Source organism: Ascaphus truei, chromosome 2 (assembly GCF_040206685.1).
Source record: "Ascaphus truei isolate aAscTru1 chromosome 2, aAscTru1.hap1, whole genome shotgun sequence".
Taxonomy (NCBI): domain Eukaryota; kingdom Metazoa; phylum Chordata; class Amphibia; order Anura; family Ascaphidae; genus Ascaphus; species Ascaphus truei.
This window is the reverse complement of record NC_134484.1, coordinates 374467931-374493969: the sequence shown is the minus strand read 5'-3', so window position 1 is coordinate 374493969 and position 26039 is coordinate 374467931. Positions and strand designations below refer to the sequence as shown.

The 26039-nt window shown below is 42.6% G+C and overlaps 1 protein-coding gene across 2 annotated transcripts in view; it reads right to left on the bottom strand.

Moving 5' to 3' along the window:
* SH3BP5 (SH3 domain binding protein 5) overlaps nt 1-22888 on the bottom strand; it is a 65498-nt gene extending 42610 nt beyond the window's left edge. The window contains exons 1-2 of one of the 2 annotated variants that reach the window (XM_075587078.1): nt 22511-22888; nt 14513-14575 (exon numbers count right to left, since the gene is read on the bottom strand). In XM_075587078.1, the coding sequence (XP_075443193.1) occupies nt 14513-14575; nt 22511-22594 (147 nt within the window). In that variant the 5' untranslated portion in view covers nt 22595-22888. Of the gene's footprint in view, nt 1-14512; nt 14576-19599; nt 19669-22510 lie in introns of those variants that run through there. The other variant, XM_075587079.1, reaches the window with a different exon arrangement.
* Between the last annotated feature and the right edge of the window lie 3151 nt (nt 22889-26039).

Below are 26039 nucleotides of genomic sequence, written 5' to 3'. Positions count from 1 at the left end.
ACTGATGTGTGTTTAACATATGCAATAATGGTCAACAGTATCAAAAGCTTTTGCAAAATCTCGGAATATTGCACCAGTCAACTGGCCATGTTCCATTCCACATTGGATATCATTGCAAATTTTTAAGAGGGTTGTTATTGTGAACCGATTTAGACAGAAGCCAGATTTGAATTGCCTTAAAAAAAAAAAAAAAATTTACTTAAATTTGCTTAGTTGGGAATAAATACATTTTTCCATGACTTTGGATAAGGGCGGTATTATAGAGGAGATTGGTCTGTAAAAAAAAGGACACAATAGTTTGTCACCACTTTTCAAAACAAGGATAACTCTGGTGGTTTTCCAGGCCATAGGGACTTGGCCAAAAGACAAAAGCGAGACAATTTATTATGGATGCAATTGGTTTAGCAATGACGGGAGCACCAAGACGTAGGAACTCAGATTGCAATTGGTCAGGCCCACATTGATTGTACAGGAATTCCTCAAACTAAAGCTAAACAATCTCCTCTTCAGACACTGGGATAAATTGTAATTCATGAGTACAGTGACAAGGGGGTACTGATATGACTGCCCTTAGTCTGGGCTTTTGGATTAAGTGCATGTGTGTGTCTTGGTAATAGACAAGTAGCACACCCCACCAACAAAATGTGTGTGATATTTACCCTTTTGCGTTTTGGTAAAATGAAAGTTGCCAAAGTCATCCAATAGGAAGCCGAGATTTAGTGCCCCGACGACGTTGGTGCTTTCTATTTGCCTCTGGGAATGAGGCTTTGATGGTGGCCATATTGATTTTCTAAACGGGATCAGAAAACCAGGCAGGGGTGGACACAAATGTAAAATAAGAGCCAATAAAAAATGTTTTGTGAAGCGCAGGGATGGGAGGCGTCCAGGCTATCCCTCCCCCATCAGCGACTCGGTGTCACTATGTCTGACACCCCCCCTCCCCTTTAACACCCACACACGCCCATCCCCCTACCCAGGCCAGCCAGCCCCACCTCTGCTTCCTGCTCTGCCTCCTCTACGAGCTGTGCCTTGGTGATTTAAGGCCTCGTCCAGGGTAGAAGCGAGCGAGCTGGCACTCAAGCGCCGTGACGTCAGGCGCTCATGTTGATTGGGCGATTCCTGGCCAGCTAGTTGCACGTCCGTGACGTCTAGTAAGTGGGGGGGGAGCATGCCCGTGATGTCACGTGAGTGGTTTGCACTCATTGGCTGAAACGCGCACGTACGTGGCCAGGGCAAGTGCGACAAATACAAAAATATGACTCGGCAAGCATCGCACCTCTGCATGCTCACGCAGTATGGACGGGGGGGGCGGGGGGGATTATTATATTATATAAACATTTTTTTTTCTGGCAGTGAAAAGCTACAAACAGCATGTGACAGCTGCCTAATGTCTTGTATTCAAGGAACAACACTAAGTTCATGGTCCAGGGACAACACTTTGCGGACTCCTGGACCACATATTATATTGTTGAAAACTCTACCCCTGTGTCCCATTCGTGCACACGTAATATGAAAGAAGAACACAAGAGTTGTGGGTAGCCAAGAAAGGCCTGAATTTCCAGGGGTCTCTGCAATTTAAAGAGAGTTTGCATAGGTAGTTTTCCGTCCTAATTTCACCAAGTGCAATAGCGTTTCGGGTTAAGATAACATGGCCCGGTTTCCAGTTCACCTTGCCATCTGAGCGATGCCAGATGGAGACCCAGTGTGAGCTATCAGAACACGGAGCTATCATTGTAAGTAACTGCGGACTGTGTGAAATTAAAAAAAAGAGCCCGAGAGAACACTGAAATGGAATGAACCCTTATGCTGCCTGAGGCGGCCAACAACGCATTGCAATCTGTTGCAGGCTCCACTAGCGCAGGGGTGCTCAACTCCAGGCCTCAAGCCCCTCAACAGGTCAGGTTTTCAGAATATCCCAGGTAGTCAAAAGCGGAGCCTCTGATTGAACCATCTGGGACTGGTTGACCCACCTGTGCTGAAGCAAACATACCCTGAAAATATCTGACCTGTGGGGGAGGGGGGCCTTGAGCCCCCCTGCTCTAGCAGCATTGTTTATGATGTTTAGTACAATTATATTTGTCTATTTTTCTACTTTAAGGGGCTTCTCCAACTATTACTAAATACAGCACATTTGATTATGTCTGTAGGTTCAGTTCAGTATTTGTGCACCTACAGCGTTAACCGCACCAACAAAATCTGAGCCCGCAGAGATGGGGAGGGGACACATACCCGGGATACGGATATTCTTTGGTCGTTTTGGAAGGAATTAGGTAGAGTGTAGAAGAGACCAATTGGAAGAGATCTGGGGAAGAGAACACAGGTAGTGGTCTGGGGGGGGCTATTCAGAATGTAAGTTTGTCAGTAGGGGACAGGAGTGAGGATCTTGCCAGATCAGACTCCACGGACCATAGTTTTGACACTAAAGCAATCAGTTGAGGGAAGGCAATGGCCAGCAATGGTTTGATGATTTGAAGTGTAGCAGATGGCTACTGGTGAGCCTTCTGACAAGGACAGTTCATCCAGGATGTGGACTGCTGTTTCCCATATTACAATACCATGTCTCGGAACAAAATGAAGGTAGAATTACCGCTACTTACATATACTTTTTTGCATTGCCAGGTTACATTAACCATTTGTATCGCACTACATAAACACAGCCCAGACGTCTCACATCTCCACTCTAATTGCTGACCTATTTCCATTCCCTTTTTACACTTCTCCCTCTACCGGGAGAGCTTTAGGCTCCTCAGGGCCAAGTTTAGGATTATTATTACTATTTAATAAGTCACTATATAAACTTTGAGAATGTGCACGAGAAGCAAGAGATAACTCTTACCATACTATTTACAAATAAATAAGGCTCCGGTTTAATGTTTGACGTACTGTTAAAAGCTTTCAAATGTCCGGATGGTTAAACCAGGGGTGGCCAACTTCAGTCCTCAAGTACCACCAAAAGCTCAGGTTTTCAGGAAAGCCCTGCTTCAGCACAGGTGGCTCAATCGGGAGCTGTCATTATGACTTGGCCACCTATGCGGACATAGTGATACACTGAAAACATGACCTGATGGTGGCCCTTGTGGACTGAAGCTGGCCACCCATAGATTAAACAAATCAGACATATTTTGGACATATAGGGATCAGGGAGCAACTCTAAACATTTAATCAGTAATACAGAACTTTAAAGAAAACATGGGTCCCCTGATTTAAATAAGCCTTGTATGCTGTCCACTGTTATTCCTGGCCTACTTGTGCTTAAAATCATCAGACCTATCCACAGAGAGACATTTGGTAGCTGTAAAAAGCAGCTCTTCTAAGTGTGGGAAACCTACAAACCGATTCCCGACAGTTTCTTTTGACAGCCACCGTCTCCCTATCAGTTCTGTAATGGCTTGCCAGTATTTGTGCAGTTATAACCGCACTAACGAAAGCCAACAAGGACGTTTTTTATTAATATGACTATCCAATAGTTATGAGTCAGAGTATCGCATTGGGACTGTACAAGAAACTTCCCAGACAAGCTTCCCCTTTCACTGCAAGCAGATGACATCACGGTGCATTTCAGGCCCTTACCAGCTAAAAAAAAAAATGGACAAACACCATCAAGCAGGGGGGGAAAGGGGGTGTCTCCGACGGGGTGAGGGGGGACACTATCTCTCTCTTCTCCCTGTCCCACCTTCAGTCCCATCTTCCCCCCTCCCCATCACCTCATACCTCTTTCCCTTGCCTGTCATTTTCTATCTACTCCAAGAAGTTAAGAGGAGTCTCTCTATCTGTATGCCCGACGCAGTCTATCTATCTGTTAGGCTCTTAATGACTTCTGTTTTTTTGCATTCTGTGCCGGGTGTACATGACTTTCGAAAATGATATTGAACTAATGTTGTACTCCTCCTGGAAAACCAATAAAAATGTTTGGCGACAAAAAAAAAAAAAAATGTCCTGCTGGAAAAAATATATATAAAATTGTTTAGGCAGCAAAATAACCCACTTTGTGGGTTCTCTCTGTTAACTAGAATGTCCAATCCTCTTATCCCCGTCTATATATACATAGATTGGAAAGTGACTCACATTCAGCTGGTCCTGAATAGAATTCTAATAATACAGTCTTTAAAGGGACATATCTCCGAGAAGGATTTGCCATCCCTGCAGTTAGTTGTCAATTTTTTCTACTGATCTTAGAGATAGTAAAATATTCAGCTATACGAAAAGAATAAAGAATCAATTAAAGAGAGATGTTACCGCTTTTAGCTTTACACCTTTTTTGAGTCTCAACAAGCAATTGCAGTTTTTAGGAAATCAGAATACGGATACTAGACCCCCCCCCCCCCACCCTCACTTAGGCCGTGTATTCTGCTTGGACTGTACGAAGCAGCCGGGCCACGTACCCTGTGTTCGGCCTGTAAGGAGGATGGAGGCATAAAGAGGAGATAAGACTGCTTCATCTTCTCTTGGGTTCCCACATGCAGACAGAATATCAGAGAACCTCCTTGTACAGTACAGTATATGTCCAGAAATAGCATAGAGGCTACAGATTTATATATACTTTGAGTCACAATGAGTATACAACAGCAAATAAGACTTAATAAGTGGACCGGCAACCACATTGGGAATTAGTGGTGCTCTGTTGCTTTACAGTGCTTTGTAGATCCCTCTGCCACCAAAGAAGTTACAATGACAGAGATCCCATTTATATGAACTGGTGCAGAAGTATGTACTTTAGGATAATCCTTACTTTTAAGGTTATGATTCCATTCAGTGTCTGTCCTGCACTATGGTTATTTATTAAAATATGAGCCATACATTATCAACTCTAAGCACATGTGATTGTATATGTACTCACCTGGCTCCTGACCTCCCTTCCCCCCTTTTTCTTTTGTACCCCTTCCCCATTGATGTACCATTGAAAATGTCAACAAAAACTAAGTTGAAAAAGGCAAAAACAAATACGAGCCATACTAGAAGCAATATTTGTCCTGGTGAAATCTAGGTTACCTGTAAGTTGTGATACTGCTCAATACAGTATTTTTCATCAAGGTTTCCTAGGAACCGCTGAGTCCCGCAGGCATTCATAAATGGTTAACTGCAATTTTCAGGTCATAGGAAAATTGTACCAAATACAGAAAAATTTACAACGCATCTGATATTAGACGCGATATTAGATCTCAGACACGATGTTAGAGAGGGACGGGGTTCCTTACAATGCATCTGATCTCAGACGCGCTATTAGAGAGGGTTGGGGTTCCTTACAATGCATCTGATCTCAGACGCGCTATTAGAGAGGGTTGGGGTTCCTTACAATGCATCTGATCTCAGACGCGCTATTAGAGAGGGTTGGGGTTCCTTACAATGCATCTGATCTCAGACACACTATTAGAGAGGGTTGGGGTTCCTTACAATGCACCTGATCTCAGACGCGCTATTAGAGAGGGTTGGGGTTCCTTACAATGCATCTGATCTCAGACGCACTATTAGAGAGGGTTGGGGTTCCTTACAATGCACCTGATCTCAGACGCGCTATTAGAGAGGGTTGGGGTTCCTTACAATGCATCTGATCTCAGACGCGCTATTAGAGAGGGTTGGGGTTCCTTACAATGCATCTGATCTCAGACGCGCTATTAGAGAGGGTTGGGGTTCCTTACAATGCATCTGATCTCAGACACACTATTAGAGAGGCTTTAACCAAAACAAAAAAGGTTAAAAAAATACTGGCTTAATATGAAAATAATTTACCAGTGGTCAGAACAGCCAGCTTCTTAACCCCTGCGCTTTGCAAAGTGTTGCACACCCATCTGGCAGCAAAGGGGTCAAGATATTCTTGATTCCCCCATGAACCTCAAGAGACAATCAGTGTGGGGTTTCGATCGGCCAGGGACAGAGTAAACCTGCCCTTTTCCTGGATGCATTAATATGTAAGCGCCATGTAAAGATGAAGAGGTGAATGGAAAGCGTGTCAGCTGTTCCAAAGCAAAGATTGTTCAGGGAGTTTAGGAATAGATCTCAAAGCACCGCAGACTCACCGATATCTCTGATGTCACAAATGACCACAATCAAACATGATGTTATTTAATTCTCTTGAAGTCAGAAGGCAGCTATGTCAGGCATTGTAGTGTATATATCATTTCATATAAATACTGTACATAAACATGATTTTCATGTAGCCTGCTTACTAGAACTAACTAGATTTAGATGCTAGCTACTAACTTTTCAATTTGGTCTATGCTTTTTTTTTTTTTTACTCAGGATATGCCAAATACACTGTAAATCTTTATATAAAGAGGGTTACAAAAATCCACAGAGGACCGTTAACGCAGTGCTAATAACGGGTCGTTATCAAAATCAGTAACGGATGTTATTTTCCCTGAGGTTAACGTATATATCCATAAAGCTCATTTTATGCAAAAACAACAGTTGAGATAGAGATAGATATCATTAGCATACAGTAGGCTTAACACCATGTAAAGTGAGCACTGCCTCGCGTTAACTTCAATTATAGGCTAAGGCTGCGGACCCAGTCACCGCCACAGCGCACGGCTCGGCGTGCGCTGTGCTATCAAGCCCCGCCCCCCCCAGTCCGGCCGGTCCCAGTCCCTACCTTGTCGCGCACCTTTCCCCAGCGGTGCGCGACAGGTTTTCAGGGAGGCAGGAGAATTTGACCTCGACATCTGCGACGGGGGCTTGGCGGTTCAGCCAATAAGGGCGAACCAGCCGCGGGACGTCATGGCCACGCCCCCTCCCATCGCAAATCTTCCCTCTCCCCCCAGACCGTAGATCGCGGTGTAGCGCTGTGCACGCGCCGCCACCCCCTGCCGGGCGCGCGTGCCACAGTGAAGACTGGGACTCAGCCTAAAGCAGTCAAATTCCGGGCATTATTGAAACTCCTGCCCTCTGATTGGTTAATGCCCGGAATTTTAACCAATCAGTAATGCCCGGAATTTTAACCAATCAGTAATGCCCGGAATTTTAGCTGCTTGCAAAGTGTTGATTTCAATGTGATTATTTCCAGCCAATCAGCTTTCAGAACAGCTGAGACAGGGCAGGGGATTGGTCTAAAAGTAGGAACAGCTCTGAGACAGGGCAGGGGATTGGTTAAGAAGTTTCAACCATGGGTTGACTCCTCCCCCTTGGTCCATGAACTGAGAAGATTCAGTTGAATTAGTGGGGTGGGGGAGAGAGAGTCTGCAAAGCAAGTGAGTGTCTGTCTGCAGTTTGTTTTTGGCTGTACTTTCGGTGTGTGTGTGTGTGTGTGTGTGTGTGTGTCTCAGCAGCAGCAGTGTTTATGAGTGTAGAGGTGCTGTGTTTGTGAGTGTAGAGGTGCTGTGTTTGTGAGTGTAGAGGTGCTGTGTTTGTGAGTGTAGAGGTGCTGTGTTTGTGAGTGTAGAGGTGCTGTGTTGTGAGTGTAGAGGTGCTGTGTTGTGAGTGTAGAGCTCCAGTGTTGTGAGTGTAGAGCTCCAGTGTTGTGAGTGTAGAGCTCCAGTGTTGTGAGTGTAGAGCTCCAGTGTTGTGAGTGTAGAGCTCCAGTGTTGTGAGTGTAGAGCTCCAGTGTTGTGAGTGTAGAGCTCCAGTGTTGTGAGTGTAGAGCTCCAGTGTTGTGAGTGTAGAGCTCCAGTGTTGTGAGTGTAGAGCTCCAGTGTTGTGAGTGTAGAGCTCCAGTGTTGTGAGTGTAGAGCTCCAGTGTTGTGAGTGTAGAGCTCCAGTGTTGTGAGTGTAGAGCTCCAGTGTGTGTGTGTAGAGTTGCTGTGTGTGTAGAGTTGCTGTGTGTGTAGAGGTGCTGTGTGTGTAGAGGTGCTGTGTGTGTAGAGGTGCTGTGTGTGTAGAGGTGCTGTGTGTGTAGAGGTGCTGTGTGTGTAGAGGTGCTGTGTGTGTGTGTAGATCTGCTGTGTTGTGTGTAGAGCTTGTCTGTGTGTGTGTGTGTGTGTGTGTGTGTGTGTGTGTGTGTGTGTACACAGAGGGGGCGGCAGTGTATGGATATAGATATCTGCAGTGTAAGAGTATATAGAGGTGGTTTCATGTATTTACCATTTTATTTTAATTTAAAAAAAATCTAGAAATAAGTCTACATTTAGCCTATAATAGTAATAATCCCCTCAGAACAGGGCATTACTGGCCAATAATGCCCTGGCTGGGCTAAAGTCCCTCGGCTTTGCCTCCGGCCTTCAACTCTTCCAGCCAGGGCATTATTGACCAGTAATGCCCTGTTCTTTGGGGATTATTACTTAAATAACATGGGTTCAAATAACACTTCTATTTTACCAGTGTACCAAGTGACTTATCCCCTCTTTTGCAAATCCTAACATTACTGCACCCGCAAAAGGCTATCATAACCTCGCTAATGGAGGGAGAACTGTCTTAGTAGACTGGTCATTCACAGATCCTTCACCTGCAATAGAATGACCAGTCTATTGAGACAGTTCTCCCTCCATTAGAGAGGTTAGGAGAGCTTTTCCAGGTAGTGTTAAGATTTGCAAAAAAAAAAAGTGTTTTCCTTGAGGTAGTTTGCAAGTTTAAAATGCTTTGGACGAAGAATGTAACTAAATGAACCACACTTAGTATTTGACTGTATCATTTGGCATATTGGATGTAGCCTCTCTCTATGCTTAAAAAGGTGTTAATTTAGATTATAGTAGCACCTTGTTAAAATCAGTAAGGGACCTTGTGTACCTTGCAGTGCAGGGATCCTCACACAGGGGAAGAGTTTATCCTTAATTTGGGATACTGGCATAGAACACACAGTCACCCTGATCTAGAAAGACAGCACCACATATGATGCAAAATAATGAAACGTGGCACAGCAGAAGAGAATACATAAGGGTCTATACAATAAAACATTGTAAACAGCTTTTTTGGCACAAAATTGGCATTCGGAAATCTCATTTTATTGCTTGTGTGCCCTATGTGCAAACCTGAAATCTGTGCCATCAGTGCAATGCTTTTATTTTTTAGGTGAACAGAAATGGACTGCGCTCTGTGTCAGATGGTAATGGCATGTACTGTACTAACAAATGATTTCTGTGCACAAAAAAGGTGTAGTAAACCCTAAAAAGTTAGTCGATATTGTTGGTGCATAATTAAATTGCTATGTATCAACCAAAACTGTATTTGATGTCACACGCAAGTATTATTTTCCCAGAAAGTCTATTAGAAATAATATTACACCAACAAAATTTATATTTACCCATACCAGTTATGCATATAATTCTGTTTTCATTTAAACTCTAGCAATCAAGTGTTCAACATGACACAAAGCATCAACATTCATTTCAAAGAATGAATTATGCGTCACATGTATGACGTCACATATCGACCTTCATACATAGCAGATTATGTGAAGGTTTCTACTACTTTTTAACAGCTATAAAGAACACACACAAAACCATGATCTTAGTACATAGGCTCAGTAATGTCTCGCAAGCAGAGCCTAAAAAACATCAAAATTATGTTTCTAGGCAAACATACAATACTATTGTAATCAGTAGTACAGAAATTAAACCGATTATTGTTTTTTATTCAGTAATCTATATAAATCTCCTTTATTTCTAACAATATCTAACCTTTTTAAAAAATGGTGTTCAAAGAACTTTGCCCGCTTTTTAAAAAGGATTCATCTCTATCTAGAGAGAGGTTGGTGCCGTGACTCGGATAAGCTCGGTTCCTGAGTCACGGGGCCCTTCAATTAGCGAGTGCAGACGAGGGACCTTTTTCTCTTCGTTCTTAATCTATAAATATCATTTCCTTTCTAGCACCCTAATCAAATTACGCCGAGTAGATAATTTGTGTGATATATTTATTTATTTGATCATATACACATACATTTATATATATCACAACTTTTTTTTTTAAACCGACTTCATCCTTTGAATAAAGCGGTGTTCTGCACCAAGATAGAGGTAGTCGTTTTGGGTATAACGGGACAATCTCATACCAAGCACATATGGATACCAGATGTGAGCATGAGATAGGAGCATATGTATTTCAGTTTTTGTTTAGGGAGGACTACAAACTTAGCCAAATAGAGAAACCAAACTTGAGAAGTACAATGATCCTATTAATCACGCACAGTGCAAGCCGGTTAGGATGGATTTGGCAAACTTCAATCTAACACAATGAATTATTCCACTGGCGTCATACAATTGGAATATGAGCTATTGTCATTCTTTCAATAGAAAATGAGTATGCTGGCTGGCTATTTATAGAGGATATGGATCATATTCATCTTTGGCAAGTCACAGCCATAAAGCCAATGATTTCACACACAAGATAACCACATGAATAATAAAACAACAATATTAAAAATGACGATGATGAGAAATACAAGCTTTAATTTACTTAAGAGTCTTTCAGTTAGAGACGACATTCATTGAACTAATGAATGCAGCCACAATTGGATGGCATTTCTAATACTCACGGTAACCTACAAAAAGGTGGTGAAACACGTCAAGTAAACCGCAGCAAAGTCAGATAAAGTGAGTTTTCGGGAATCACACGCTGCCTTTGCGACCAAGTCAGAAATTGAACACAACGTCTCCATTTCATTTCCAACCCAACAATTTACCCATGTAACTTTTCCCGTATGAGACAGCATTGTATAATGCAAATAGTATATCTGTACTTCCTTAGAGTGTTCTCTGCTTTAATGACTGGTTCACTTCTTTTTTGGACTCTGAACAAATAGCATATCTGTACTTGTTATCTTTGCATCTAGAACTGTTATTACCCCAGCCTGCAGATAAAGGAGCTATTGATTGGTGATCTCTGAGTCATTGTATATTCTGTTGACAATTTAGGGGTAATTGACGTATTTAGTAACTTTTTTTGTGGAGAGGTTTTCTGGATGGATGTGTACTAATAGGGAAGTACCATAGACTGCACCAGTCTGTGTGAACGGAAATGAAGAAGGGGCGATTTAGGCCCCGAAACGTTGCCCCACATATATTTTTATCACCTGATCCATTACGTGTTTTGTGTGCATTCTCCCCCCCCCCCCCCCACACACACCCCACACACCCCACACACCCCACACACCCTTTTTTCCTTGCATTTTCTCATTCCCTTGTCTACACCCCCCCCCCCCTCCTTTCTATTGATACATAGTGTTCTGCTCTGTGAGGATTTCCCTCCAGGCCTGCATTGAGGCTAGTTTTGTATTTGCATCTATATTTAATACAATTTGCAAATTGACATCTTGTCTGACTTGGATTGTGTGCTGGGAACCATTGTACTGTATATATTTGAGCATTGTATAATGTTTCACTGGGGTTTTTTGTTTGCCTTCCTCTGGATCAATATACTGTAAATATAAATATATTATAAAGTATTTGTCATCTAAAATTTAGCATAGGTTGAACTTGGACATATGTCTTTTTTTCAACCTCATCTATTATGTAACCTCTGACCTATCTCATAAACGACACAGTGCTGGGCTTTGTGTAGGAGAATTCATAGAGGTCAATGTATAAAAGGACAAACTAGTGCAATTCTAGAAGAAAAGAAAAAAAAAGGATCAAACAAAATTATTCTATTGCTTTAAATGTAATTTTTTTATTTATTGATACATTTGGGGCAGTGTCTTTCCCTAGAAATGCACTAAGGACACAATGACCATCTTGAGCTTCAATGCTGCTGCCGTGTCCCACTTGCTGCATCGTGTAGAGCAGGAGTGAGCAAACTTTTTAGGCCGAGCCCCCCTTTTAATCCATGAAATTTCTCGGGCCCCCCCCCCTGTCTGATCAAAATCACATTAAAAAAAAACCTTTATTAAACGGTATACAATGTAAATACAAATATGTCTAAGGCCGCGCGTATAGTGCCCGCGACGGCGACGCTAACAAAAGTTGTATTTCGCTTTGCGGCGGCGGTGCGGGCAGCCTGGCCATTGATTGGTTCAGGGGCTGTCACATGAGGCGACAGCCCCTGAAAAATCAAATATTGCCGGCTTCAAAAAATCGCATCGCCACGTCACGCTTACTATAAGCACACGCGGCAGCGACAATGCATTTTTCGGATGACGTCGCGTCGCCGGCACTATAAGCGCAGCTTAAATACTTACATACTTCAACAGCTCGCTCTTGCAAAATTAGACTGCGTCCACGCTGCCGCGGAGAGCGGTGACATCACCAACTCTCCAAGCATGAGCACAGGGTGTCCTGCATAATTTTGCAAGCACGAGCGGGGAAGTGTTTACACTTTTTTTACCTTAATTCTGTACATTCATAGTATGAGTGATAAAGTGGCAGCCGACCCTTTCACTTGCAGAGGATCGCAGCGAAGCAGGTTGCCAGCGGAGGAGAGCAGCAACACAGCGTTATTGTAGGGCAGACACCGGAGGGAGGGGCGTTTGACATCACAGGGCTCGCGCGTGCTCCTCCCCCGTACCTCCGAATTATGTGACCGCCACCTGCACTATTCTGTTCGGCCGCGCGCGCACATCTTTTTCGCCTGCGCAGCCAGGTTTTGCCGCACGCACCCCGCCTAAATAATCTTGCGCCGGAGCAACCCCCCTCAGATTGTGCACCGCTGCATTCAATCACCACCAACACACAGACACAATACACACTGCAGTCATATATATACACATATATATATATATATATATATATATATATATATATATATATATATATACACACATACACACATATACACACACATATATATATATATACACACATATACATACACACACACATATACACATATACATACATACATACACACACACACACACACACACACACACACATACATACACACACACACACACACATACATACATATACACACACATAAATACATATACATATACACACACACACACACACATACATATACACACACATACTGTACATACACACACATACACACACACACACACATACACACACACACACACACACTACCTGGGGGAGGGAGTAACTAAACCTGCTCCGGTCCCCCCATGTGCTGCAGAAAACGGGCGGGTAACAGACAGGAGGAGGAGAAGGGCTTGTCTGTGTGCAGGGAAGGCCCCGCAGCAAGGCCCCGCCCCCTCTGCAGGCAGACACAGCATAGAAGCAGCAGCAGCAGTCTCTGCACGGAGCTTCTGGCCCCGCCCCCTCTGACACAGACAGCAGGGAAGCAGCCAGTGCGCGGAGCTTCTGGCCGCCCGTGCACAGCTATGCCCGCCCCCAGGTTTCCCCGCACTCAGCCCGCGCCCCCCCTACATAATCTTGCGCCCCCCCAAGGGGGCACGCCCCCCAGTTTGCGCACCGCTGGTGTAGAGTACACAGACCTGATGCTGCAGACAATCGCTGGACATTGCAGGAAGTGTGTGACACGTCACTTACTGTGGTGTAACAATTTGCAGGAGATCTCATGAAATCTCTCAATAAGATCATATCAAAAGAAGAACGGGGCATTACCCAGAAAAAGAAAAAAAAAAAACAATGTGAAAAGCACTCCCTTTTCATCATCTCAATTACACATAATCTCATCGCAGCAAGTCATTTAATTAACAAAGAAGTGTCCACCTTAGACAATGAAACGGTGTCTAAAAATGTTGTAAATTGGTGTAGTGCTCCAGGGTGTGCCCCGTGTAGTGTATTATAAATAAAAAAAGGACAAACAATACAATTAAGTGAGATTTCTTTTTTTTCTGCGGAAATTAGTAAATGGGCAAAATATACGAAATACTATATTCAATCCGAAATTGTAAATCTTGTTTGCTCCACCTCAATGATGTGTCGATCAGATCTATTCACGCTCCCTGGATGTCAACCACAAAACTAGAAAGACCCCAGAATAAGCGAGAGGTAAAACCCACTCTAAGCTCACAAACATGGCCATGAGATCTGCCTTTTACTGTGACGTGTTTAATCTGCTCCTATGTGGGCTGGTGTCAGCTCTCAAAAACTTCAAGTGAGAAAAAAAAAAAAAAAGGAAGGGAGTAGGACAATTGCAGCTTCAAGCTAATGTGTCAATATCTGATATCCTGGACTCTGCCCTTAGGTTAACATAACCTCCTACTGCTAAAGTGGTGATAAATTGTCTGTCACTCCAGGTTTATACTAATTCTTACTCTGCCACAGGAACCTGCATCAAAGAGGTGAAATATTTCCAATGGCAATAACAGTGTATTTTGACTGATCAACCTATGACTATTCGCACAGACTTAGCCAAACTTGTATCAATTCCCTACTGTTAGAAATGTCTTAAAGATGGCTACACAATGAAAATGGTGCACTGCCAATGGCGTAAAAATAGCTTAAAATTTAACAATTTCAAGGTCCTAGAATTAGTCTCTCTACAACACCCACTGCTGGAAATCCCAACAATTATCACATTTTTCACAGCGGAGGGCGATAGGGAAAAAAAATAAAAATACAAGTAGACGACTTGTCCTGTTTTCGCTAATGAAACGTGACTATTGTATTATGACATGATAATATATATGAATCTAAATGTATATACAGTACCAAGTTCAGGATTGTTTTGAACATGTCCCATAACCTGCTTGAAATTGAAACAATAAATCTTTCTATACCTCAAGTTCGATCTCTCTTCGGTTGATGTCGTCTGTGGACTGGTTAAGCTTCTCCAACTCTCCCTATTAAAGAAAGGTAGAGAAGACGTGTCATACACTGCAAACAGGGTAAAGGAACAATGGAGGAAAGACAGAGCACAGCCACACACACACACACACACAAACACACACACACACACACAGTGGGAAATGTCTAACTTGCTCTCTAAACATTGCACACAAATATGTTGCTGGCCCATCTGACGGTCAAAGGGATAAAGAAGTTTTTTTGGGGTGGGGGGGGGGGGGGGGTTGGGAGGGGTTCCACGAAATACCATTACTAATAGCAGCTAGTTCTCTTTTCAAGACAATATTTTGTTTTCTATTTTTTTTAAATTAAACAATATTATACACTCTAATGCAGAAACAGTACGTTAGGTACCGAACAGATGATAGGTAAGATGGGTTGTACTCACACAGACTATGTTGTTCAAGAGTTCCTTGGTTCTTAAAAAGTGGATAGTGAACGATTGAACTATTTTGACCCATTTATCGAACACTTTCTGCAGCGCTTTACGTTACCGTTTATAATGTAGGCCCAAAAGCCATACAAAGAATGGCAAAATCAAAAACAAGATAAAGACAGAACGAGGAAGAATGATCAGAACAGCAACTCCAGTGACCCATCGTTCAGCTGGGGTTATGAAGCAGATAATTCCTACACTTGACTTTCTTCAATGCACTGGCAAAACAATATTTTTAGTTTATATTTTTTTTTCTCCAAAACAGAAATATCTTTGAGTGAAGTTTCCATGACGGTTAGCGAGCAAGCAATATTTATTAACTACTTTCTTAAATTAAATGAGTCAGGTGATGTAATGGAAATAAAATATCCAATAGATTTCCATAATTTCCTTTCTATAAAGCCAGTCTCAAAGGATGTCAAATTAGTGCCCACTGTTACACAACAAACACCATGCAAGAGTTCATCTCACAGGGGTAGCCAATGAAATATGCATATGTACCGTGTCACTTTTCAGCTAACTCTCAGTAATTCCAGTTAGTGTGCTATAAGGTACCTTACGGCTCAGCACTGCTTAGTGAATAGAAGCCTTAAGTCTCAGCATTAAACCGTTTGTTCAGTCAACCTTGGTTGATGGAATACAGACACAGCAGCCTATACATGGACTCTAGATCTAGCTGCCCTGGCTCTACACTGTGAAGGTAGAAGCAGGCAGCTAGCCAGAAATAGTTAGGTTGTGGTGGGTATAATATTGTTCTGCCATTGGCATAGACCATAAAGTAAAACAATCCTACAACATGTATAAATTGATCTCCATGTTTTGGGCACAATAACGTTTCACCTGCCAGCCAACACAGATAAAATAATTTGCAATGCTGCCTAGTCCCCCGTGATGCCATCAAAGGTCTTGGTGAAAATTAAGTCAAACAAAGACATTCTAAACTCTGCATTTTTTAGATTTAGAGGACATATGAGTAAATGGACGAAAGAGAAAGATGGTGGATGATTAAGGACCTTAGGATGCATAAGCAAATGTCAATCGCTCATCACTTACGGCCTTCCCCACCCCCCAACTGTTTAGCTGTGGTAGTACCGAATGTACCAGGAGTGCACAAACTTTTTTGTTTGCGCGCCCCCCCCCCCCCCCACCTGCTCTCCCCCTCAGCTTGCACCCCTTCCCCCCCAACTACCCCCGCCAGAAGGCAGCGGAGAGAAGGTAAGAGACATACAGAGGCCTTGCGCGCTCTTCCGACATTTTATTTAAAATGTTGTGGGGAAGAGTGCAGGGCCTCTGTAAGTAAGGCCTCCCTCCCTCCCCCCCAAAGACACAGACTGTAATCAAGGACACAGAGTTTCAATCAAGGGAGCCTGGTTCAATTCCCGGTGTCAGCACCTTGTGACCTTGGGCAAGTGACTTTATCTCCCTGTGCCTCAGGTACCAGGAAGATAGATTATAAACTCATCCTATGTGCTGCATACCGCGCACTATACTGTAATTGCAAAGCACTTTGCGTCACATTGGGAGAAATGTGCTATATGAAATAAACTTATTATTAGCTATCACGAGATGAAATAATCTCGCATATTACCCCCTCCAGCATTGATGGAGTTCCTGCATTTCGATCAGTCTGCTAAATTGAGGCATATTATGTTTTATTACTGGTGTTTCCTGTAGCATATAGTTAGTGGGGCTGGTCAAGAACCCATCTGGAATGTTAAATGAAAACAGAAAGCCTCATTACAGAAATTCTCTGCCTGTATCTCGAGGGCGCCCTTTTAACCTATCACATGCAAGCTTACAACAACAAACCACGATGGGTTTCCATGCAAGAAGAACACAAGGCCATTGCGTGAGTCCGTTTGCAGCTGGAGTGCTCCCACAATGCACTACAGTGTAAATAGCGCGATTCTAGCACAGCAAGTAACCATAAACCATTCCTTTTCTCAGCCCTGCAGGCCAGCAAACAGAAAATTATTATTTATCATTGTCATTTTAATAAGCCTACAACATATTCCAAATGACAGCACTATGGACGAGAAAGATAAAATACCAACATGACTGGTACAGAACTATTACATGCACAAAAACTGTCCCAATAAGATTGTAAGCTCTGTGAAGCAGACGTTCTATCTAAACAAAAACACTGAATGTGCCTTAAAAACTTCGATAAGGGTTGTAGAAGCCTGATTCCGTTTTAACTGCCATTCATGTAGATGGCATTTAATGCCAGATCCAGCTCCGATACCACTTAGCGAAGTTTAGCTAATCCCACACTAGGGGAAGTATTTACCTATTCACTTGAAAGATGGTTTAGCACCACTTAGTAAATATTCCCCTAAGTGTTAAGGATGAGTTGGAAACACATTTTTTTTGTGGAGAGAGGCTGATGATATTATACAATTAAGTAGAGAATATAAATTATTTTCTATGTCCAATGGCGTTTTTGCAGGAAAAAGATGCAAGAACATTAAGCAAAGTTAAATGTTTAAGTCTACACTACAATAAATAAAGAAACGTGGCCGAAAAAGCGTTCATCCCCTCCCAGTGAGAATTCTGGCCTCAGTTCTAATTATTTAATCAACACTATATGGAATTAATTATAGATCCCTAATTTAAAAAAAAAAAAACCCTAATTAAAAAAGGGACGGTATTGGAACTGTATCTGTCCTTAGCTGGAGCGAGTGTGCTCCCTCCTGTACTGTATGTACCTAGGTAAATGTCACATTTTTGTTTGTTTTATCATAAGGAAATATTACATTTCCGCTGCGGGAATAAACTAAACACATTTGCGCCAGTATCCCTTCCACTTTCCAAACTTTTACATACGTCTACTTGGAGTTAGCAAAGCCTATTACAGCTAATGTACCTCAGCTAAATTGAATTAAAAGTTACGATGGGGAAAACCCCAATGTCGATGTCTGTAAGGGCAGCAAAATTGTTCAACCGATTTACTATAGACGCCGCTCATTGCAATGTGTTGAGTGCCATTGCTTTGCTGAAGCGGTTAACGGAAGAGACGTTTGATATTACAATAAAAAGCCACTGCAGAAAAAAAAAAAAAAAAAAAAAGGTTCCTGATTTATTATAAAAACAAAACAAGCTGCTCTGGACTCTTGGTAAATTTAAGTGGGGCAGACCTGCCCCTAAGATATTTGTATTTGATGCACAGTTGAACTCTTCACTCTAGAAATATATTTTTATAGCAGCAGCTCAATTCTTATCAGCGGTCGCCAGGCAGACTCACAGCCGGAGGCCTGCAAGAGGAGCGATGCTTCTCTGAGCATGTATGAGAAAAATACGGGAGTGCAAAGTACTTTAGAAATATCCAGTCATCTGTGTCCATTTCTACTTTGGTGTCTTAATACAATTCTGCATTGAATCAAATGCATTACATGGTGTAGACTAGAGGAAATGTCAGACTTTTGGGGGGGGGGGGGGGGAAATGTACTATTACTATTTTGCCTCTTAAAGAGAAATTAACATCTAAGGACCCCAAATCTAAAGTGTTTTTTTTCTTTTTGTTTGTTTCTTTTTTTTAAATCAGCGAGATTCCATTGAAGTCTATAAGAGGCAGATGGTAAAAAAATCAGAGCCACTGCAGGTTAATCATTATGCTGCGATCATTTGGATTCAGCATTACCACACGGAATCACTCGTGCAAGTCGAAGGAAGATTCCGTGCGATAGTGCTCAAATCGGTGTTATCGTAAGTTAATGAAATATCCACACTGACTCAAATCATTGATGTGTCCTAAAATAATAATAATTGTAAACAACCTAGAGGCAGGGGCGAGGAGGTGGCGAAGCCGGGACTATTGTCCGGAGCCCAGCAGGACCATCTCGGAAGTGGGGTAGAACTTCTGGTCGATCTCCCAAGCCGGTCCTCAGCCAGTCTCACTCATGCTCAACAAGTCCAAGCTGAAGGACTCAATATCACCCCCCATGCAACAACTCGCCCCTATTCTCCTACCCCATTTAGCAAATATACCCCCTTTCTTTTATCCTCGGTTTGCCCAACTACCTCCATATTATCCTGAGAATTAGAATAGATTATTGGTTCCCGTTAAAAATACTTGTAGTTTTGCATGGCAGAAGTATGAAGATATCTTCTAAACCACTACTCCATCCCAAACATCCCTGTCCTGTATTACATATTATGAATAGTTGATAACAGGCTATGTCTTCCTGGAGTATTACAGTGGTAATACCATTGCCTCTAAAATTAGTCAAACCCAGTTCCAAACTTAGATTCAGCTACTGTTAAGCCGAAAGTCATTTTATCTCCCAAGAAAGTCTTGTTTGTAAGCTCGCCAAGGATTTGTGCCTGCAAAATTCTACATACTGTATATGGCTGCGTACACTTTAGTACTATAGAAAATAAATATATATATTATTATATGGATCCGTTTAAGAGGTTCAATGAAAAATCCTTGCAGTATGCAAATAAGGCAATTAATTGCAACAAAATCATGGTACAAGAATAACGAGACGAGGGATCTTATAGGAGCTATCCACCCTAACTCCATTTTTTGTAAACGCAACATATATTGGCTTACATGCAGGGCTAAACATTTGTTTTACTTACTCTGCCACCGTGGGAGGACAAGCTGTATTTCCTGCGCCAGAGGTGGAAACGACTCTTGAACAATCTCTTTGGAAGCAGGTCTGTCAACCTCTGCTCTGCTTGGCAAAGTCACACTCCACAACGCCTTGCATAGTGCTACACAAGGCATTGTGGTGTGACTTTGACACGCAGAGCTGTGAGCTATACCTCCAAAGATGTTCATCAACAGCAGTGGTTTTTCACTCCGCATTTTCAAATCATCCTGCATGTATGGACAAGTGTGTTTTTTTTGTTTTTGTTCTTTGAACAATGCTTTTTAGTATCGCCAGTCTTCCGGGATTGCAATGTGATAACTTGGGGGTAGGGGTGACACCTACGTGATCACTTGGGGGTAGCAATTACGTAGTCATCCCCCCTGTGACCCGAACAGATGTGTAAGATAGAGTGAGATTGCGTTACGCACGCTAAGAAACCAGCATGCCGTAAACCTGTACATGGAAGGGGCCCTTATGACATACAGGACAGCCAAAAGGGTTACAATTTTCAATAAATATATTACTGTACTGTATATGATGGCTAACTCAAGATCTCTACACTCATAACCAAGAATTATCTTCCAACATTATCGTCTGTATGAATTAAAGTAATACATCAGTAACATATTACATTTTAACTAGCAGGTTCCCTAGACTAGAACAGTAGTCATACTAAGAGGACATAGGCCCATACTTACAAAGCGGTGTTTATGCCAGGAAAAAACTTCCAGCCTATATACAGTACTGTAAGTGAATGGTGTCTTCTTGGGCTGGAAGGTGTCGTAAGGCAATTAACTGCTTTCTAATTATGGGCCTTAATGAATTAAGTAGTGGAAAGAAACCTGGAGGGAATTAAGGAAATGCACAGAGGGAGTGTAGGCTCCTTAGAACAGCGATTCCTTTCTTATGTAGGAACAACCTAATCAGGATTCAAACATTATTTAACTAACACGGATCACCAATGGTTGAAAACACAACTTTAATCAGGCGTTATTCCTTTCTCCCAGTGTTAACTCTTATGTTTGGTTTCAACACCAATGAATAACAAAGGAGTACTTTTTATACTGTATGTACTGGCTCCTGGGCTTTGTATGGACACATACGCATTTGAAATAGAGACTTGTGAGGTCTTAAAAGCTTGTGTTTATTCAAATGTATCACAAGCTGCGACAAACGTACACTTCTTCAGGATGAAGGAGCAGCTGAAACATTGCTCTATCCCTTTATTGCAAGACTATGCGCTGCAATCCTTTGTCTGTATTCCAACTCTGCAGAATGCGGCATACATGGTGCTATGGAAATTAAAGTATGCAGACCACACATAACATGATCTTTGGAAAAGATCCTAACAGCATGCGGTGTGATCATTTTACTCCACTAAGATCTGGAAAACAATGAAGCCTGCAGTGTGATATTCTGCTGGATCCCACATCACTGAGGAATTAGTGCCCATCTACATACCCCCTCTGTCTTACTTCAATAAATCCCCCCCAAATAAATAGTGTTAACCCATTCAGGGTCAAAAGCAGTTTGATTTTGGGTAATCAACCGCCACAAAAAAAAAAAAGAATGCTTTAAATCACACTCATTTTTATTTAATTCATCATCATAAAAACAAAAACAAAAAACAAAAGAAGGGTATTACCCATTCACTGACCCTGTTGGCATCATCGGGGCTCTCTGTTAATTAAAGCATGCACACTATTCCGTGTGTCTCCATTCCACACTTTCTTAGCTCCTCATGACAGTGACCTCCTTCCTATTGTCTTAGTTTTTAATAGGTACTCTTTTCGGTATATGGTATGTTAATGTCCTCCCACCCGCCTTGTACTGCGCTGCAGAATATGTTGGCACCACGCAAATAAAAGGTGAATAACAAATATAAAAGCAAAATACACCCTTGATGTTATTAGAGACAAGCAAAATAAACTGTTTGCAATGTTAAAATATTGGACAAGACAAAGTTTCTCATTACTACCCACCATTAGAATTTTTCTTATTTCTTCCAATATCATTATAATTCGGAAAGTAAAAAAACAAAAACACACTATAATATATTATATAACAAATCAACCCCGTTATAACGCAATTCATTACAACGCGAAGCTGCTTATAACATGATGCAAGCGTGGCTCCCAATTTTCGTATTTATGAATACTTTACAACACGATGATTGGTATCTTAAATACTTTATTGTGCAATGCATACAATTGTACATTATTTCTAACGCGATCCGCTTATAACGCGATGGGATTCTAGCGGTATATGGGGGTTGGAGTTGTAAATATATATACATATATTTACAACTCCAACCCCCATATACCGCTAGAATCCCATCGCATCCCACTGATGGCTCAGATCCCTTCTTAAACTGTACGATTTGAAGCACTAAGCTATAACTTACAGTGTTTATCCCTCAAAGGCTCATCCCATATATAGGACTGACACTAAACCAGTGCCCCTTCTGTTCCCTTAACAGAAAGAAGAGCACAGAGCAGAGTAGGCGAATCAGTCTCCATATGATCAGTCCCAGATATCACTCCTGCGTGTGTGTGTGTCACTGTGTGTGTGACACTGTGTGTGTCTCTGTGTGTGTGTGTGTGTGTGTGTGTGTGTGTGTCTCTGTGTGTGTGTGTGTCTGTCTGTCTGTCTGTCTGTCTCTCTCTGTGTGTGTCTGTCTCTCTCTCTCTGTGTGTGTCTGTCTCTCTCTCTCTCTCTCTCTGTGTGTCTCTCTCTGTAACCCTGCTATCATTTCTCCCCAAGAGAAATCTGCAATGAGTCTGAGCTTGTCCTTGTAATGAAGAAAAACAGACACACCTCCCTCCCTCACATACTGACCGAGCAAGTATAACCTTGCCACGGATCCCCCAAAAACATGTACACTGCCCAAACAATACCTGTATTCTGGGGTCCACTTCTTCCTCTTCTTCCTGGTGCTGACTAGTCTCTTGACCCTTGCTCCTTTTTGCCATTGTTTCCATTGTGCTGCATGTATGTGTGAGTGTGCCTGCAGCTGCTGCTGTGTTTGGTCGCTTCCCCCCACATAGATGTGCAGCTAATCAGTGGATGTACACAAAGGCAGCCGGCCCTGTGCAGTCACTGCCCCCCCTGTCCTCCCCGGCACAAGCAGCGGGCCATTGACAAATGTCCAGCTCAGAGCCCAGGTCCGGCCTCACTGATCCCTCCGCAAGGAAATAAAAGCCTGCATGGATTGCAGGTAATCGGAGCAAGTAATCCGGTTCGAGATGAGAAGATGAGCGAGGGGTGGACACTGCGAGTCCCCGCCTCCTTGGGCTGTCACTGGAAAGGGGAAGAAGGAGAGAGAAGAAGTATCCCTAGGTTGATTGTTATGTGGATGGGGTTATTACAGAGGGAGTGGGATGTTTGTTTTTAACAGATGAATAAGGTTTTGTGCTAGGAAAGCAAACCAAACCCTGTTAGGGCTGACGGTGTACCACTGTATAACTGTTTTTCTATTATTTTTAGAAAAGACACCTTCTGTGCTGGAATTAGGGTTGCATGGTGGATTGCCAAAAATACTGGACGCAATGGTAAAAGATGCGACCCCCCCCAAACATATAAAAAATACCCCCACGCCCCCGAATACATATAAAAAATACCCCCACACCCCGAATACATATAAAAATACCCCCACGCCCCGAATACATATAAAAAATACCCCCACGCCCCGAATACATATAAAAAATACCCCCACGCCCTGAATACATATAAAAAATACCCCCACCTCCCCAATACATATAAAATATACCCCCACCTCCCCAATCAAATTCAGACTTACCTTTGGGGGGCAGTGGATGCGGGGGGCAGTGGATCTGGGGAGGCCGCCATGCCCGGCTCTCCTCCGCTGCAGGCTTCTCTCACCCTGTCTGTTCCTTGCCGAGGTGTCTGAGGCTGACGCACGCCGGGCCTCCCTCTCACGCCGGCGCACACCGGAAGCCCAGTTGACTTCCGGCACTGACGTCAGAGGACCCGGCACGCATCAGCATTACAGCACCTCGGTGTGGGACAGACAAGGATAGAGAAGCCTGTAGCGGGGGAGAGCAGAGCATGGCGGTAACTGCGCTAACTGGCGCCGCCCCCCCTCCCCCCCGCATCCCCCCTTCATTCGGAGAGAGGTAATACCGGACACATACATGTCCGATATTACCTTTCATTTTATATCAGATGAGGGGCAAAATACCGGGTTGTCCGGTTCAAAACCGGACACCTGGCAACCCTAGCTGGAATGGCCCTATTGAAGTGAATTTCCCATCAAGGGCAACATTTATTAAGAGGCGTTACTCCATTAAATACCTTCCATGCAGGAAGTCACTTTACAACCTCTTTATAGCGAGATCCGATTCTGAGATCAGATGCATTGTAAGGAACCCCAACCCTCTCTAATAACGCGCCTGAGATCAGATGCATTGTAAGGAACCCCAACCCTCTCTAATAGCGCGTCTGAGATCAGGTGCATTCTTCTGTATTTGGTACAGTTTTCAAATTACATGAAAATTGCAGGGAACCCTTTAGGAACACCCAAGGGTTCCTAGTAATCCTGGTTGAAAAAACACTAGTGTAGACATTTGGGTGTTTTGAATGTAGTCCCTTGGAAAATATTAGTATGGTTGTCCGCCTAATGGGCACATTGGGAGACCTGAGCTTTGGAAAGGGACGGATTTGATTGGGGTCTGAGTAGCCCCCAAGGGAAGGAAAATGGGAGGAGTAAGTAGCTAGAAAGGTGCCAAAGGGGAATTTTTTCGTGAAGTGGGCAGGGTATTTAGCGTTATGGGTTAAGTGCAACATTAAGAAGAACCACCCTCTGGGACAGAGGTTCCTATTGTCGCAGACTGCATTTGGTGGATGATGGATGGTCACCTTATTATTTGAGGTTCCTCGTGAAGTAGGTTTTGGTGGATGGTATTGGTAGCATGCCTAGCCAGTGCAGCATGCATGTGGGTTGGGGGCTTGTAGGCTGTAAGCCCTATGGGAGGAGCCAATGAGCTCAATAGATGGCGGGAATCTGATATTTTTGGTATTGTGCCCTACCTTTACTAATAAAGCCGCAGACTATATACTACAGATGTTGTATTGGTATTTTATGTGGAGGGATTAGGGTAAATACTGAGTATGACCAAAATGTCGCCCAGTGAGATAATTGTGGTCCTCACAGCAATACAGTGTTTTCCAAATAAGGTTAGTGGCATAGAACGAAATCCCTAGTAATTCTTTCCTCCTACGGATTTCCACTACTGAGGATACTTTACCTAACAAACTTCTAAATGTCTACTCAAGAATGGTGAGATGTTCCAATTTGTTCTATTGATTTTATTTAGATAAGTGGCACTCCTGAATTTTCTTAATTTTTTGGTGGGATAAGAACTGTGTTTGGAGAATTGTACTTAATATATTCATGAACTGTAAGCCCATTATGGGACATTTTGGTATACCCAGTGGAGAGGAAGGATCGCTGAGGGATATCTGTGTTCTTCCTTTTTTTTTTTTAACCTTTTTTTTTCACTACAATTTGTTCTAAATATCACAAAATCCCAGATATTTTTATAACCCAATTTAAATAAGATGTAGCCATTTGAGACCTTATTCCCTCTTTGGTCTTTTGCAGTTATTGAGTTTCCCATGATCAATTACTGCAGCAAGAAAGAGTATCTGCCAAGTAACTACGCGTCATCATGTTTGTGTTTTTAGAAATGTTGTTCATTTGGGATCCTGGACTTGGACACCAGGGAGAGTCTCGCCTTGATCATTGGGGAAATCGTGTACATGGATAAGTAGAAGATCGTTAGGGAGCATCAGTTCTATGGAAGGTGATGGAGCGGGAAGGCTCCAGCTCATTGGGTAGGACATATTGCTGGTCGGTTGCTAACGTTGTGTCGGTGATATTTAGAAGCCCATTTCCCTTCCAATTCTTGCTCTGTTGTCTACCACCTTTACTCCACACCAATACCCATGCAGGCGTTAGACTTTCTTTTTCCTTGAGTCCCTTCTTAAAGCATCAGGACCACCCTATCTGTTTTTAGGTATTTATTGCTTAACATGAGATGAGCTGTATTGCATTACAGTACATACAGCTCTGGGAACCTCTAGTCATTAAGAAGTTCAACATTGAATCTGCTGGTTAAAAAAAATATGGCCACTAGGGGAATGCAAAGTTGTAATATTTCAGGTACTGTGGGATCTGCTGGGATGCTAAGTAGCAAAGTTTAGCTTTGGAGAAACCTCGGGTTCAAATATTGTAAAAAAAAAAAAAGGAGCATCATGGACTGCTGATTAAAAAAGGCATTTTTGATCAATGGCAGACGCATTCTCCCCTTCTTGCCCCATCCACAACTCCATCTCAACACCAGCCATCGGAGTATATTCTCTAATGTGAGACAGGCATTGTCACTCGATTACAACTATTCAAGT